This window comes from Protopterus annectens, chromosome 1.part2 (assembly GCF_019279795.1).
Source record: "Protopterus annectens isolate FY-2018-M chromosome 1.part2, PAN1.0, whole genome shotgun sequence".
Classification (NCBI taxonomy): Eukaryota; Metazoa; Chordata; order Ceratodontiformes; family Protopteridae; genus Protopterus; species Protopterus annectens.
The window spans coordinates 897,515,540-897,533,402 of record NC_056727.1 but is presented as its reverse complement, the minus strand read 5'-3'; the positions used below and the strand labels follow the sequence as shown (position 1 = coordinate 897,533,402).

At 38.9% G+C, this 17,863-nt stretch overlaps 1 protein-coding gene across 1 annotated transcript in view; it reads left to right on the top strand.

Annotated features, from left to right (window-relative positions):
- LOC122791686 (xanthine dehydrogenase/oxidase-like) overlaps positions 1 to 17,863 on the top strand; it is a 1,688,659-nt gene that overhangs the window by 368,696 nt on the left and 1,302,100 nt on the right. Inside the window, exon 7 of the mRNA XM_044059558.1 lies at positions 3,666 to 3,731. Within this exon, the coding sequence (XP_043915493.1) occupies positions 3,666 to 3,731 (66 nt within the window). The remainder of the gene's footprint in view (positions 1 to 3,665; positions 3,732 to 17,863) is intronic.

Genomic DNA, 17,863 nt, shown 5'->3' with positions numbered 1-17,863 from the left:
GTGACCTTTTAGGTGTTTTATTTCCTTTCAGAATAATTTTGGCTGGGAAAACAAAATATGTTGCCTGTTTCTTAGGTGGAGGTCCTTTGCACTGTTTGGGGTTGTCATAGTTTTTATATGTTCTAGGTATGTGCAGGATACAACTGGGCATTATTGGAATTAGATTCCCGTACTAAACTATCTGTCAACAAAAGGCATTTCTGTGTCCTTAACCATATACGAGTGTGTGTGTTATGGGAGATTCTGAATGTTTGACAAAGTTGCAAGAAAATAAGACAATATAGTATTTGGGTCTGTTTTTTGGCAAAACAGTAATCAATCTATGTTAGTTAGGAGGTTACTGAGGATCTGTGTTTTGCTTTGTGGAAAGGAGCTGCCACCAAATATTTCCGGAGTATCTTTCTTCATTTGGTAGGACCAATAGTCTAGTACTGAGCAATGATCACTGATAGAATTGACCTGGATATCAATGTAAGTGCATCTGTGTTTTATATTTCATAAAATAAGGTCAAGAGGAGAATGATTCCATGTTTGATTATTAGGCTTAGTGGGTTAAATATGGATCTGTAACATTTTGTTGAGCTGAGTTTTGTGTGTTCCTTATGCATTAATGTTGCAGTCACCCAATATAATACGGTTTCTGTAAAGGCTTTTAGGTAACATATTATATAGTATTTGTTGTAAGACTGATATAGAAAATGAGGGGTGGAATATAAAGTAAACCTACTCATAGATAAGTGTGACCTCCAAGAGTAATATGAGCTGTGATCCAATAAGAGCCTCTATCATCCAAAGTTTGAGAAGTCCTAGTTTCAAGAATTCTAAGGAATGAGCATAGCTTAATATAATGCATATTGTCTGCAGCATTTCTAATACTGGGACTACTGTCCATGATAATATGGAAAAGTGTATGGATATTGCGGAATGGATAGAAGTCATGCTTGGTACAGGTTTCTGAAAAGGCAGTAATATGTGAGCCTTCTTGAATGAGCCAGCTTTCTACTACTGTCCATTTGTTATTGATGCTGTTATGTATTAATACAGGCAATTCTTAGCTCTCTATAACTGTAAATAAAGTTACTGGAGGAAGAAGCAAGGCAAGTTTGTGAGATAGGTCCACCAGTAATGAATAATTTTAAAAATAAAAATTACAGTTTGACTAGCAGGTCTTTAAATTTATCCAATGCAATTTTATAATAGATAAGTATGAAGTAAACACTGTCTTTTATTGATATAATTTAAAAGTTTAGTACAATCAGTTTTAAGGGAAGGATGATGAAATGGGGAAGAGATTGTGGGTGGGGCTGTCTAAAAAAGTAATAGAAGAGATGTTTATAGGGAGTGTATCCATGACTTATTGGATGAGGATAAGTGCGGAAGTTAAGAGAAATGTTAGTATTTAGAGTTGTGTGTGGGTTTCATAATGAAAGTGATGATGACAGTTAATCAGACAAAAACTTACCACTCCTCACAACACCTCATTTAGACACATCAAATGAATACTTGTTGAAACTATGAGAGGAACTTTAACATAGGTCCTGCAAGGGGAAATATTTCAGTCCTTACCCTCATGATGAAAACTCTGGAACAAGCTTTAATATGGGTGTGTGTGTGTGTGTGTGTGTGTGTGTGTGTGTGTGTGTGTGTGTGTGTGTGTGTGTGTGTGTGTGTGTGTGTGTGTGTGTGTGTGTGTGTGTGTGTGTGTGTGTGTGTGTGTGTGTGTGTGTGTGCACGTGTGTGTGAGTATGAATGTATATATATATATATATATATATATATATATATACAGAGAGAGAGAGACACACACACACACACACACACATATATATATATATATATATATATATATATATATATATATATATACATACATTTAGTATTGGCAATTTGAATCCACTTCAGTTGACCATTTAGAATGTCAACCCAAAATGCTGAATCCGGAATGCCAAAAAGTAAACCAAAGTGAAAATGAATGCATCTACAACCACGGTTCAATGTATTCTTCATAGCAGGAGGTGATGTCACTCACCTTCTGCTATGCACATTAATGTACTGTTAAATTCTACAATCAATGGCATGTTAATTCTACACCCCCCTGCACCCCCCATGTGGAGAGTTGCACCCCCCCACACCCCCTGCACATTAAATATACCAACTTCAAGATTGCACTACAGTGAGGAAATGGGATAATTCCATTTAATCCAAATGCTCGAATTACACTACCTGTTCACTGTAGTGTTGTCAGTACATTTTGGTTCAACATTCTGCCGACTTGAAAACTGCAAGTTGACCACATGCTGGTTGACCAATGCAGTTTCAAGGTTTTCAGTGTAAACCATATATATATATATATATATATATATATATATATATGTGTATATATATATGTGTATATATATATATATATATATATATATATATATATATATATATATATATATATATATATATATATATATATATATATATATATATATATATATATATATATATATATATATATATATATATAATGTGTATATATATATATATATATATATATATATATGTGAGTGCTTGTGCAAATATATACACACACACACACACACACACACACACACACACACACATATATATATATATATATATATATATATATATATATATATATATATATATAAACACACATGCATGAGTGTCTCATGAAATACTAAATGCTCAAAACTGAGCATACAAAAGTGGTCATTTTAGAGTGAATCCAAAATGGTATGCAAAAGTAAAATTTTTTTTTTTTTTTGGAGGGGTGAGCCACTGTGCCCCCTCCATATCCCCTGCTAATTATAAATACTAACTATGAGATTGCACAACAGTGGGGTAAGGGCAAATTTGCTTATCCCACTGCAATATGATCCCATGCAAAAGGCTGTTGGCAAAAACCCTTTTGAAGAAATGGTGGCTTATACATTTGCTTTTCTATAACAGTAAAAAGCTGTTTGTTTATTTACTTCTTTATTCCTTTGTGTTTGTCACCGGGGTAGAACATTGATGTTACCATGTCTATGACATATAAATTCAGATTTTCAAAGCTTAACAGATATTAAACTTTCTAGCCAAAGGTTTCTTCAAACAATATAGCTGTATACTGTATAAACAGCGTTTATTATAGTATCACTTAATGTTTGATTGCTTAGTAAGTCCTCTTGAGCATTTCAGAAGGTGGGTCATGGTGTAGTGTATGTGGATGCTAGTGTAGATGCAGAGACATGTACATGTGCATCTGTGACCTTTTCAGGTGTTCATTTTGTGTAGCTGTATAGCAGTAAAGAGCATGAAGCTTCTCTACTTTGTCTTTATTTTAGGTTATGGAATCAGACTTAGCCTTACTTGTATACAACAAACAGAAGAGGGACTATATTGAAAAGACATATACACCCTGCTGTGGATGCCCTGGAATTCAGTACAGAGATGCTTATTTTTGCATCTCTGCCTATTAGTTGAAAAATAAGTTCACTGTACACTTCTTACATTATCTGATTATTATTATTATAATTATTATTATTATTTGTGTTAAGATACCTTTCCTGTTTACTGCCAGTCCAGGAAATGTTTAAGTTTAATCTTGCATTTGAACAGGGAGGCAAATACTGACATTTAATTTTCATTTGTTCTTTTTCTTTTTTATTTAGAATTCAGGTTGCTGTGGAAAAGCAATTACAACTGATTGCTGTATGGAAAATAATAAGACAGTGCCTGTAAGTATACCATATGCCATAATGTTATACCATGTCGTTAGACATTATAACTCAACCATACTCTGTTGTGCCAGTCCATATAAAACATAGTGTGCCATACCATACCATACCATGCCATGCCACACCATACCATACTATACCGTACCATACCATACCATACCATACCATACTATATCATGCTATACCATACCATACCATACCATGCTATATCATGCTATACCATACAGTACCATACCACACAATACCATACCATCTCATGCCATATCCTACTATACCTACCTTACTATAACATATCATACAATACTAAATGTATACCATACTATAAGATATTGTACTGTACTATATTATGCAGTATCAAACTGTACCATACTACACCATACTGTATTGTACCAGTCTATATAATACCATACATTACTTACTGTACCTTAACATACACACCATACCATACCATACCATACCATATACTTACCATACTCTACCATAGCATGCAATATCATACCATACTTTAACATAGATTCATAGGCTCATAGGATGATACTAGGCTATTGGCCCAGAGACCCTTATAAGCCTGCCCAAGAATTCCATCTATGTTTCCACAAAGTCAGCACCTGTTTCCCCATTCCAGCAAGGACACAGGTGGGATCCCAGGGGTGTATTTTCTCTTTCCCATTCAGTCACCCAGGTTCCTCTTTAAGAGGTCTAGTGAAGTGCTCTGCTTGACATGGAGAAAGAGTCTATTCCACAGATGGGAGTGTCTTTGGGACACAAATCTATCCTGCCAACAGGTTCTGTTAATGTCACAGACCAGGTTGAGGCCTTGCATGTGGGTTGTGCCAGTGGAGTTTAACTTACGGATATGCAGCAACTCCATCAAGGCTAGATCTGAGATGGCCTTGTATGCCAGGCACAGGTCACCTCTGAGCAGTCTGTATGAGTCAGGAGCCTCTGTGGTCTCTCCAGCTGCTGCATGTGCTTGGTTAAGGTACATGCTGAAGGGGAATTGTACTTAATAATGGGTCTGATAAGGGAGGAGTACAGGAATATCATCACCTCCTTCTTCCTGGATGAAATACCCTTACTTATGAGGTGGACCATGTAGAAAGCCTTCTGTACAATGGAGGCAATGTGGTGGTCAAAAGTCAAGTTGATATCAACCTGAGTGCCAAGTCCTTAATGACTGATTGCATGCTTAGTACATTGTTATTAATGTGATAATGATGCATTTCTTGCCATTCAGTTTGAAGCCATGCTTCTGGCACCAGTCATTAGTTTGGGCAAGGCCCTCTTGAAGGATGTTCACATCACTAGGGGAATTTAAGACAGTGCTCAGCTTGCAGTCAACTGCAAACTTGGTCAGCCACAGACCACTGGTTTGGGTTGCACCTCAGAAAAGTATATCCCAAAGAGTAGAAGCTCCAAGACTGATCCTTGGGGTATGCCGCTTGTTACAGGTCTACTACTAGAGTTGGCTTCTCCTATTTTGATGGAGTGGGTTCTATCAGTGAGCCAGTTAGCTACCCATCTAGTAACATACGGGTTGATGCCCAGCTGGGAGAGTTTATCTATTATGCCCTAGTGGGGAATACTGTTGAAGGCTTTGGCTAGGTCAAGGTAGGTGGTGTGCACCATCTTCCCCTCACCCATGGCTTTGTTGACTGTTTCAAAGAGGTTGACCAGATTTAACAGGCATGATCTCCCTTTAACAAAACCAAACTGTGTGGGGTCAAGTGTTTGGAGGTTGCCAATATCCTTGCTTATAAGATCCATGATAATGCATTCCATGGCCTTGTAGATCAGGCTAGTTAGGCAGATGAGCCTATAACTGTGTGGGTCAGTGAACCCTCCACCTTTGTGTAGAAGGATGACAGTTGCTGTCCTCTATTCGGCTGGGATGAAGCCGGTGTTCAGGTTTTGGTTGACAGGATGCATAATGGAGCTGAGAGCTCATGCCTGATTCCAGATAGGATACAGCCAGGGATGTTGTTGGGGCCTGTGAAGACTGTATTTTTAGTTTTTGAGAGGGCATTAAAGACCTGCTCCCGGGTGATGAGGGGAAGGGGGTCCAGGTGCTGGGAATGTCCTGGTTTACTGATGGGGGGACAAGGGAGTGATGTTTTCACTGAACCTGTCTGCCAGCAAGTTGGCTCTATCTACAGCATTTGTGTATGTGGTGTTATTGAGCACCAGTTCAGAGCAGATTTGGGTGTTACCTTTGAGATTGTGGATGTATGTAAAGAAGGCCTTGTGATTGCCCTCTTTGAGATTGTGGATGTATGTAAAGAAGGCCTTGTGACTGTCCTTAGTGGATGTGGCTAATTTGGACCTGAAGTTAGCCTTAGAGGATTTCATCAGTGACTTTATTTGCTTGTTCAGACAAAGGAGAGATTACTTCCAACTTGGCACCTGCTCCTTCTTGGCCCTGGACATTATAATAACCTGGATAAATTATATCCTAACATTATGATAACCAGGATAAACTATATTCCTAAATGTAACCAAGTACCTTTTCATTCCTTATACCTCCTTACTTTCCCTTCTTCACTTAGTTTTATAAGTCTATCAAATTCTCTTCCCTAGCTTTCTGTCTAAATATATAATAAGCCTGTTTTCTCTCACTTCATATTGCAATTCCTGCTTGTATTAGACTAACTTGCCTTTACTTTCTCTACAAAGTGTCTAAAATTTCTCTAAATATTAAATGATTATCATATAACTTGCATCGATTCTTAACCAATGTTTTTGTATTATGTCTAATTTGTTATAATTATTTGCTTTATTTCTGAAGATTGTAAAATTATCATTCTTAAAATGTTTTGTAATAATTTGGAGCTTTTCTCCCCTGGTCTCCACTGAAAATGGGCTTCTACACAATAAGACTTTCCCAGTAATCAAATGTCAATCAGCAAGTAAATAAATAAACAAATTATACCATATGTAGACATACTATACCATACTATACTGTACTATGCATGCCATACGGTCCAATGCCATATTATACTAGATCATAGCATACAATGCCATACCATACTTTAACTTAACGTACTATACTGTACCATACTATATTATACTATACTCTACAATGACTGCTCACTGCTGTCCAAAAATAAGCATGCTGATTAGACAACCCAACCAGTGTGCCTGTTGGAACTCGAGCATATATCAATAGAAAAACGTTTTTTCCACTGAAGTACAAATAATCAGCCAGGCTTGATATTGCCAAATGCTGGGGGACAGCAAAATGCAAGAAAAATTAGATATGTTCTTCATAGCAAAAAAAAAAACAGAAACATACCTGATTTTTGTTGTATTTTTCCACTGTCCTTCGTAAAATTCTTGACATTTCAAACATTTTGAAAAAATATCACTGGATATTTACTTTTCTCCATTGCTTCTCCTGCACTACACTGATATACTGTGCAAGCTTGGGAATGCAAATCCTGTACTCATGCACAGTACATCAGTCTACACAGGACAATTTGAAAGAAGACTGAAGTTTCCTTATACAAATGCATTATTTAAGAAAGGTAAATAATTTCTTTCTTATATGTCATTGTATAATAGCAAAACCCCACAACTGTTTGTGGCTATATCAGGATTTACACACAGCTGGCTTTGTTTAATTACTCAGGCTTTGCCCTCATGAGTAAACCACACCATCCATAAGTAAATCCTGATATACCCATGCACAATCATGGATTATTGCTTTACTGTACTATAGTATACCATATCATACAATACTATACTGTGTATCGTACAGCACTGCACCATTTTATGTTTATGCTGGAAGATGGTGTTTAGTGTATAGCCTGTGTGCACTAACTAGCAGAAGGAGTCATATGGTTAAATATAGCTCGGGGAATACAGTATAAGTTAATGACTTACCAGGATGCAGATTCTCTTTTCATAGGTAGAAATCTGAAAAAGTCATAAGCTCTTATTTTTTTATATAGTATAGTGCAGCATTTGAAGTGCACTATATGAACAGTATGACATTGATGCATGATATGTTAACTCATTAACACCTATATGATGTGGAATGTTGCACATCTTACAGCCTGCACACATCCTTGCATTCCAAAGCATTTTCTGAAAAATCAACCTAAAACGCATAGTATAATCAAGTCTTTTCTAATGTGGGACATCTTAGATTAAACATCTTGATTTCTTTGTCCTTTTTGTTTCTGCCTGTTATAAGCTGGTATGTCATTTAGTTAAAAAGACAGACCCAAGAAAGGTATGGACACCATAAGGAGCTATGGGTGTTAACTGGAAGTATAAAAAAAGGCATTATAGCCTTGAATGAGGTAAAGGATCATATCCTCCACTACATCATGTCTATTTGGTTAGATGCTGGTGCAGTGCATGTTCTGTAAGTGACGCAAATGGTCTTTTGTGCCTTAGCTAATAAATACTCCAAAACAATTTTGTTCAGCTATTACTCCTGGCTGTGGGCCTACAGTAGTCAGAAAAATAAGATACTGAAGTTTGATGTAAATGACAGCACACTATCTCAAACACTGTTTTTCGGAAATGTGCAAGAGAGACAAAAGCTGAAGATAACTGTTGTGCTTCACAATGTTACACATTGTAAAGTTCTGCACCTTTCATGGATTTGTTGGGGTGTCTTATATAGTGAGGATCAAATACCTTATATTATTGCCTTGGTGACACACCAAAGGCTGGCAATGTGGTTGACGTGCAAATTATGCATATATAGCATACAAATCATACAAGAGTTTTAAGTTTCTTATCCCATTGCCCGCCCACCTCAAGCACAAATATTTGCAGACGTAATCCCAGAAATGCAGCTAGGAATTTCAAATCTGTACATCAGGCTCCCATCCTTCTACCCCAATGTAACATTTTCCTGCTGTATACATTATTGAATCCTCATCCCATATACGTTGGAAGCTGAAATATGGGAAACACCTAAGTTCTATATTCTTTACCATCATAACATAGAATCATGATCGTCATCATCATCATCATCAACCCTACTTTTTCCCATTTTCTACATGGGGTTGGGGTGTTGTGTCAACTGTCACCATCTCTCTCTATTCAATGCCACTCTCCTACCTTCTTTGACACTCATATCTGACTGTCACACAATTCAGCCATCTCTTTGCCGGATGTCCTTGTTTCCTCTTGCCTTCTTCCTGTTTGTCACAAATCTTCTTCACCGGACTGTCTTCTGCTTTTCTGCACATGCACTTGAACCACCATAATCTATTCTATTTGACCTTTTCTGCAACTGGAGCTACTTTGGCTTTTGCTCATATGTCCTCATTTCTTCATCTGTCCCACCCATTTCAGGCATTACATCTCCATCATGTCTAGCTTTCTCAGCTGCTCTGCCTTTCTGCCTAGGTTTCTGTACCATACGGTAGTACTAATCACACCAGTGTTTTGTACATCTTACTTTTCTGCTTCTGCTTCTTTGACATCCTTCTGTCATACACTACACTTGACACTCACTATTAAAGGCTCAGCAGTTTTTTGGCTTATAGAGAAGTTTGTGTATTGAAGCTAGCTGAGAAAGATCTAGGTGATATGGTAGATCTAACAAGTTTAATTCTCTGATGGCTAGGTAATATGCTCTGTTGTTATAGTGTACTGCAAAATTGGCTACTTTATTATAATAATGTTGAAGTTTGGACAGCTGTGAAGACTGGGGCAGCATAGAGGAGACATGGTAGTAAGAAAGTTGAGGCTACACATCTTCTGGCCAGATTAGTCACATAGGCTTTTACTCTGTATAATGTAACTAGTTTTTCATGAACTTTTTAAACTATGTATAATAAGTACTGGCCAAATTTCAACTGGCCACCTAGAATGACACCCAGTAATTTTGTGTGGTTTACTTGTTCTATCATGGTGTTGTTGGCAGAGATGACAGTGAATAGTGTTGTTTTGGTGGAGATGTGTTTTGGGGTCAAGAGTAGTAATTTAGTTTTTAGTGCTTAGAAATACAGAAGACTCTCAGTTAACCGGAACTCAACCCACCAGAAAAAAAAAAATCAAAGAAATACAGTACAATTTTCATATGCTGCACACTTTCTACCCCCCCCCCCGCATAAACATACCTTATGTTTTTAGAGTTTTAGAGTTTTAAAAAGGAAGATAGGAATAAATTCCCTTGCTCCCCAACCTAAGAACAAGTCAAACCAAACAGTATATGGTACAGTATTAGTCCGGCCTATTTTTAATAGTAACTCTCAAACAACCAGGTACTACAGTTATCCGGCATCTACCAATCCCCATGTGTGCCAGTTAACTGAGAGTTTAATGTAGTTGTGAATTATTTAGCTATATTTCTATTGATAAAAAGGATTGTTTATGTAAGGTCTTTGGACTTAGAAGAGAGATTTGGCAGAGCAGATTAGGTTTGAATCATCAGTGTATTGAACTAGGGTAGAATTTTTTGTAGTAGTGTAGAGTTAATTGCTGAATATGTTGAAAAGTATGGGGCCTAGTTTAGATCCTTATGTGATACCAAGTTACTGTCAAGAAGGTGAAGAAATCACTTTTCCACTTCACTGCTCGTGCTCTGCTTGAGAGATCGCTATGGAACCACTGCAGCGAAGAGCTGGTGAGCTCTAAGGATGACAGTTTATGTAAGTGTTTCTGGTGGGAGAAAGTATCAAAAGCTTTTGATAAGTCTAGGAAGACTGTGAAAATTAGGCTTCCAACATTTCAGTGGGTGTTGAGAGTACTGACAAAATTCAGCAAAGCAGTAATTGTGCCATGGTGAATGGAAGCCACGTTGGGTTGAAGCCAGAAACTGGTTAACTTTTTGATAGTTGAGAAGTTGTATATCAATACATTTTTCCTATATTTTGATAGGGGAGATGAGATAACAATTGGCCTATAGTTTGAAAGATCTGTCTAGATCCCAACCTTGTGCATTGGAATAATGAATGATTTTTTTCCCATAGTGAGGAACAGGAATTTTATTTTCCAATATGAAATTATTTATCAGTATTAAAACCAGATATGCAATAATCTTAGCTGCTATTTAAAGATATTAAATAGACTGTTAAGGGATAGTTTTGTATTTACTTGTTTAACATTTATTTACCAGGAAAGTCCGACTTGGAACAAAGCAATTTTCAGTAGAGGCCTGGGGAGAAATGCTCCAGATGTATGTCTTTGTAATATGGAAGGAAACCCACACGAATGCAGGGAGAACATGCAGACTCCACACAAGAGGCATCCCAGCCAAGAATTAAACTGGGGAACCTCTTGCTATAAGGTGACAACACAACTGCTGCACCACTGCACCATCCAATTACAGCAATTATAGTAGTTATAATAGGCTTTAATTTTCTGAGGTATTTTTTAATGGTATCTATGAGAGTTGGCTGGAAGGACAAATGTGTAAGGAGGTTACTTGATTGAGTATGGACCTCAAGAGCTTATAGGTTTATAGGTTCATAGTTATATACTAGGCTAACAACCACCAGGGCCTTTATAAGCTTAGCAGTACAATCCAACCAACTTGTGACCCTATGTATCCCTATTCATGGACATTTATTAAGACTGGATATGTTAGGAAGTTTCTAGAGGTTTTATGGCGGGGGCAATATATTAGTTTGGGCATTACTGTATTACTCTGCCTATCAGATACATGGAGGCCAGACCTGGGGTGATTTTCTGATTTCCCATCCATATAGATTCATAGTTATATCTTGATTAATTGCCTGGTTGTTTAATGACTGTGATATCTATATAAAGTGGATATTGAATTGGTTGGTGATGGCTATCATTTTGTTTCTGTGTGTTTGGTATTGACTGTGGTGCTTGTCCTGTATTAAACAGTTTATTGATTGAAGCTCAGAACAGTTTTGGATTATTAGTGTGTATGTTTTGATTGGTTGAGTAACAGTTTTTTATCTTTGGTAATAGTTGCTTTGTTTGGTTTCTTAGTTGTCTGTATGCTAGTATAGTTCAGACCTTCCCCTGATTTGTCTCTTTGTTTCACAAGTTATTTAAATGCTAAGGTTAGCCAATGGGCAGGTTTGGCTTTGACTCATTTTATTTTGAGGAGGGCTAGTGTGTTTTGAACACCTAGGATTTTGTTGAACTTAGAGAGACACCATCATCTATAGGGAGAGTCTTTAGTGACACTCAGTTAATGAGATGCAGTACATTAATGAATGTGTCTTCTTGAAAAGTAGTAAGTTATCTGGCCTGGCTGTAATGATGTATTTTGGAGCTGTTGCTGTGGTACCTTATGGTGTAGATTGGTAAGTGGTCAGTTATGCTGTCTGTCTGTATGCACGTATGCGATTACCTTCTTACTCACTATAATGTCTGTGCATTTGTAGCATCCTACTTCATGTACTAGTTCCTCAGCAGTTCACCAGATACATTTCTTTTGTTAAATGATGAAATTTGTTTTACTCACATTTATTGGTCTACTGTTTAACTTTGACCTTTCTAGCAATGTGTACCACCCTGCCTATGCCTTTATAGTGGCTTCCTTTGAATTTATCTTAAATACATTTTTTGTTTTCCCTTTATATGTTATTTTGGTACACCCAAATCAGTTAAGTATGTAAAAAACAACCGAGGTCCTAATATTTCCTGTTGCAGCACACCCATCTTTATTTTCCCAAATATTTCCATTTTGTGCTTTAGTTTCATCTAGTATTTCTTCTTTGTCCCAGTTAGAGAATTATTTTATTGTTATATATGGTCTAATTTTAATTTGTTACTCTTTCATTATAAATGCATTGTTTTACATCTTGCGCTAGTTTCTCAAACAATTTATGCTCATGGAAAGGGATTGCCAGAAACCAAAGACAGCTACTCAAAGAAGGTTTCCATATTTTCCTATGCTAGGCTAGGGAAGCAAATGAGAAAATGCAGAAGTCTTCATGGGTGGTCCCATACACTATGCATGCTGGTGTAGGTGCTGCCCTAACACTGAAGTATATATGGGAAATTATAAACTGGAAGAACACCCCTGAGCTTCATGAATGGGATGATAGGAGCTCCCCTCCCCCAAGTATTGCATTCTTTTGCAATGTAATGTAAAATGGTGGAGGGAATTTAATAAAGCTTACATGGTCTTATTTACTTTGTAGGCATTGTGCCATGCTGCTTACACCAAAGTAAGCAGGTTTGCTATCCAGTAAGCACTGTTGAGCAGCATGCACGATCACAACAACACAAGAAGTTCCATGGCATACAAATCACCTCATAAAGAGGCGAATCTCATACCAGTGAATCAAGTAGAGCGATCCAAAAACCGATAGGGAGCTCTGCTAGGGTTGGGAGGGTGGCCTAATGGTTAAGGTGTTTGCCTTACAAACACAAGGTGCAGGGTTTGAGTCTCACAAGAGATAATTGGCTAGGCTTACAATGGCTTGCAAGGGCAGTTAGCTTAGTACTAACCTATGATGCAGAGCCCAGTTCAGTGTCTGTAGTGTACATGGAAAAATTCCATGTACAAGAATGTAGACAGCCAAAAGGGGCTGTAAAATGTAAATAGATGGACAGAAATGGCATATCAAATACAGAAATGAGTGAAACTATCCTCCGTGTGTCACAAAAGTTACAGAAACATACGTTAATATGATAATTATTTTTTAATAATCTGGGCGTGTTTGCACGGTGTGCCTCAGTGCGCAAACATGCCTTATGTAAAAAAAAAAGTGGAAAAAACAAATCAATGATTATGATACATAAATGTATTACTGGACTCTATGTGGAGCATCTACAATGGTGCATTGGTGCTGTTGCCAACGTGGTAGGGCTTGTTAGTTTGTAGTTTCCAAGCTGCGAGCATGGATCCCTATGCAAATGAGGTGGAGTTACTGAATAGCAAAATGGGGCACTCATGTCCACATATCCCCTCTGTGTAGTTAGAGGACCATGTTCATGTCCACAGAGGAGGTAACTGATATCAGGAGAGGGTGTGTCACACTGACTGGAGCTTAGCTGCACCTATTTGCGTGGTGTGCCGCAGTGTTGAGTGTGGAAAGTTTGGGGGGGTGTCCACTGATTTCTAAGCTATGTTTACCTATGGGGCATGTGTTTATGCATGTTTGTGTGGTGTGTCACTCTGCTGAGCCTGGAAAGTTTGGGAGGTGGGTTCAGTGATTGCTAAGCTTTGTTTACCTGCATGGATTGCCATATTACTGCGATACTTAAAAACAATGATATATAAATTAGTTGTGACCCTTGCTTAACTTAAACTACAGCCAGTAAATGATGTTAATGATATACTAGGCAGGTGGAATGCATCATAGGTAGCCAATTACACCATCAGCCCCTACAGATGAGCACTATAAAGTATGCATACACCCTACAGTCTTATTCTTCACCCATAATCTGCCCCATTGGAGTACAGATTTGGGAATTTTAACTGAGAGAATGCTAGGAGCTGCTGCAGTTCTGCTACATCTGTATGTGCTAGATGCCAAAGTCAGTGCTGCTGCTGCTGCTGCTGACAATAAGCCTAGACAGAGAAGGACAAGAGTGCTCAGGCCCAGGGTAACCTTCCAGGAGCTGCATGAGCTGGAGATTGTAGAGTGTTACAGGGTGGACAGGGACATACTACAAGAACTCACTGAGCTCTGCCACCCTCAACTCAGACCCAGAGCCAACAGAGGAGAACCCATCTCAGTGGAAACAAAGGTATGTTTAGCCCTTAGTATTATAGCCACAGGTACCTTTCAAAGACCAACTGGGAACATAATGGGGATCTCACAGGCATCCGCATTCAGGGTACTCCACCAGTTCCTGGATGCCATGCTACCACATGCCAGTAAGCACATTTATTTTCCCCTCACCCCTGACGCGAGGGCCAGCAATATGCAACACTTCTACCGTGTAGCACACTACCCTGAGGTACTGGGTGCCATAGATTGCACTCATGTACACATCAAGGCACCACCCGGTGAGCAAGGTAGAATCTAATTCAAATGCAAGGGGTACCACTCCATCAACTGCCAGGTCATGTGCAATGCCCAGGGCATTATCATAAATGTGTGTGCTGGCAGCCCTGGCAGCTATCACAACTCCCATATCTGGCATGCATCACAGCTCTACCAGATGTTTGCTAGTGGAGTCATCCCACACTGCCATTTACTGGGGGATGCTGGCTTCTCACTGGAACCGTGGATGATGACACCCATCAGAAATGCACCCACACCCACGGAAGAATGCCATAATGAGGTGCACCCACAAACTGGAAACATCATGGAGTGTATGTTTGGGCTGCTGAAGTCACAGTACCAATGCCTCAATATATCTTTTGGAGCCCTGCAGTACTCCCCAGCCACATGTGCACATATGTTCAAAGTATGTGCCATGCTACACAGTATGATCTTGCAGAAACAGCTGCAGCATGATCAGCAAAGGGAAGGGATACACAGCCTCCCACCAGTGCCTACATCACCACAGCCCCACTCACAGGAGGACATGGAGAAGGAGCCCCCTGATGATCTCCCTGTAGGCATATGTAGGAATGCTCAATATGCCCTGGCATTGGCTAAAAGACAATTCATAACACATTCACTGACAACCTAGGGGCCTAGGGACTGACACCTTACTCCTACTCACATACATACAGTAAATCTGTTGATTCCAGGCAACCCACACAACCTGTACCTATTTATGTATTTGTTCTGTACTGCTTGCATCATGCAGAGTCAGCCCTGACTTACAGGTCTCTCAACTGCTGCATTCACAGGGTAAGTCTCTAAGCTACACACTAATTGTAAGGATTACTATAATATATCATATGTATGGATATGCTGCTGTTATGCAAGGAAATATAGTAGGCTAATTGGACAGATGTAACATCCACATGGGACTACAGATGCCCAGTCAAATAGTATGTGTTCCTTAATAGTCACTAGGCCTCATGATTGGAATACTCACTACATCAGTCAATGGAGAGATTAAACACTGGGCACACATGATATGTGGACTACTGTATATCCCAGAAGATCATGTGCTGTTGTTCTCCCACCCCAACACAGCAGTGTGCCCATACAACTGCTTTAACAGAAAATCACCTATGGTATATCAGTGGACCAGGCAATCTCAGGGCTGTAACATAGGTATTGCTCACACCATTGTATGTCTCTCCTCATGCAGGATAACAATGTACATATGTATGCTGTTGATTGTGTGATGAATGACCCCTCTCTGTCTAGTGACCTGTGTGGCTCAGTGGACTAGGAAGCTAGCATGGGTGATCGTGTTGATGATCCTAATTTGGAATTACCTACATCTTTTGCATGTGAGGTAGTAGTATGTTGGTGTTTTCACAGACTGTCGTACCTCTTAGTGCAACAAATCTGGACTAAGCCAGTAAGATTAGGGGGACAAAGGACCAAACATAGGGACAGATCTCACATATTGTCCCCATAAACCTAGAAAGTCAATGGAAGTAAAGGTGTTGCATTATTACATATGTTCTGCAGGATATAACATGTGAAACACAAATGCTTGTCTGTAAGTAGTATAATGTAATGACATCAATATTCAATAATTCAACAGAAGACCACAAATGTATGAGGAATAGACCAAACATATGAGGCAATACTCTGTACATTCTGTGGACATCAGGACAATTGAGAGGTATGCAGACTGTCAGTCTGTTGGTGGTGTAAAATTACCAAGTGCAGTCAAGGATTAAACACAGCATACAGCTGGGGAATGCTGTGGACAGTTTGACTGAAGTGCAGTACCGCAGAAACAGGGACAGATGTTAATGTCTTTAACACACAAAATCTTGGACTGGAGTACAGGTAGGCGAGGAATGGAATCACCCCATAAGTACTGACAGTCCCACTGGGCATGCCCATACACTTAGTTAAAATGAGCGCAATCATGTTGCCCCTTCATCAAAATGACCTGTTATGTATAGATGTCTATACATTCAGATATACATATACATATCTGTCTGTCACTATCTCTCTCTCTCTCTCTCATATGCATAGTATAGCTATCGCTATGTAGTGTCAAGCAGATATGTACCGATATATATATATATATATATATATATATATATATATATATATATATATATAGCTATATATAGTAAAATGATACATACACCCCCCATATATCTACATAACACATATAAATACCATATACACACAGCTACAGTTATATATACATCCCTGATATATACAAAAATATGTGTGTGGATGTCTGTATTGTCTGACATACCCTAATAATGGTGAGTAAATCTCCACTATCACACAGCCATACTGTTGCTCATAGGATCCAAGCTAAGGATGCAACAGTACAAATTTCACTTACCCACAGATCCCTGTGCCTGCTAGATGTCACAACGTAGACAGTCACAGGTGAGCAGGTGCTGTAATGTATAATGTTGTCAACACATGCATGGACAGGGCAACTTGTCTCTACCCACAGGTACAAGAAGCCATATATGTCCATACTGGTAACTGTACACACATAGCCAGAATAATCACAGCTATCCCACTGCTAGGATACTAGATGCATTTAACAGTATAAAGGAATATCACACTGCAAGCCACAGATGCTGGTCAACACAGGCCTAGTTTGTGTAATGCTCAAGTACTGTTCCTGCAATCACACATATAACAGACTTAATGTGTGGTACGTGTGATAACTACTATGATCTACAGTGTATAAGACTAGATAAGTAGGGGCTCTAATCTTACTCCAGCTTACTTGGTGTGTGACTGTGTGTGTGTGTGTGTGTGTGTGTGTGTGTGTGTGTGTGTGTGTGTGTGTGTGTGTGTGTGTGTGTGTGTGTGTGTGTGTGTGTGTGTGTGTGTGTGTGTGTGTGTGTGTGTGTGTGTTTGCCCTCATGACTATCCACCTGCAATGGTTATGCACATTTTATAGGTTCATAGGTTCATAGGTGTGTACTAGGCTAATGGCCCTGGAGCCTATATAAGCCTAGCCCAAGAAGATTCCCTGGCATCATGCCACCCAAAGTTAGTTCCCAGTGCCCCTGTCAAGCAAGGCCACTGAAGTGATTCCCGGAGTGAACTTCCTATTGCCCATCTACTCGTCAAGATCTCTCTTAAAGAGGGCCAGTGAAGTGCTCTGCCTGACATGAATGGGAAGTTTGTTCCAGAGTATGGGAAGTCTCTGAGTTAGGAACCTGTCCCTCC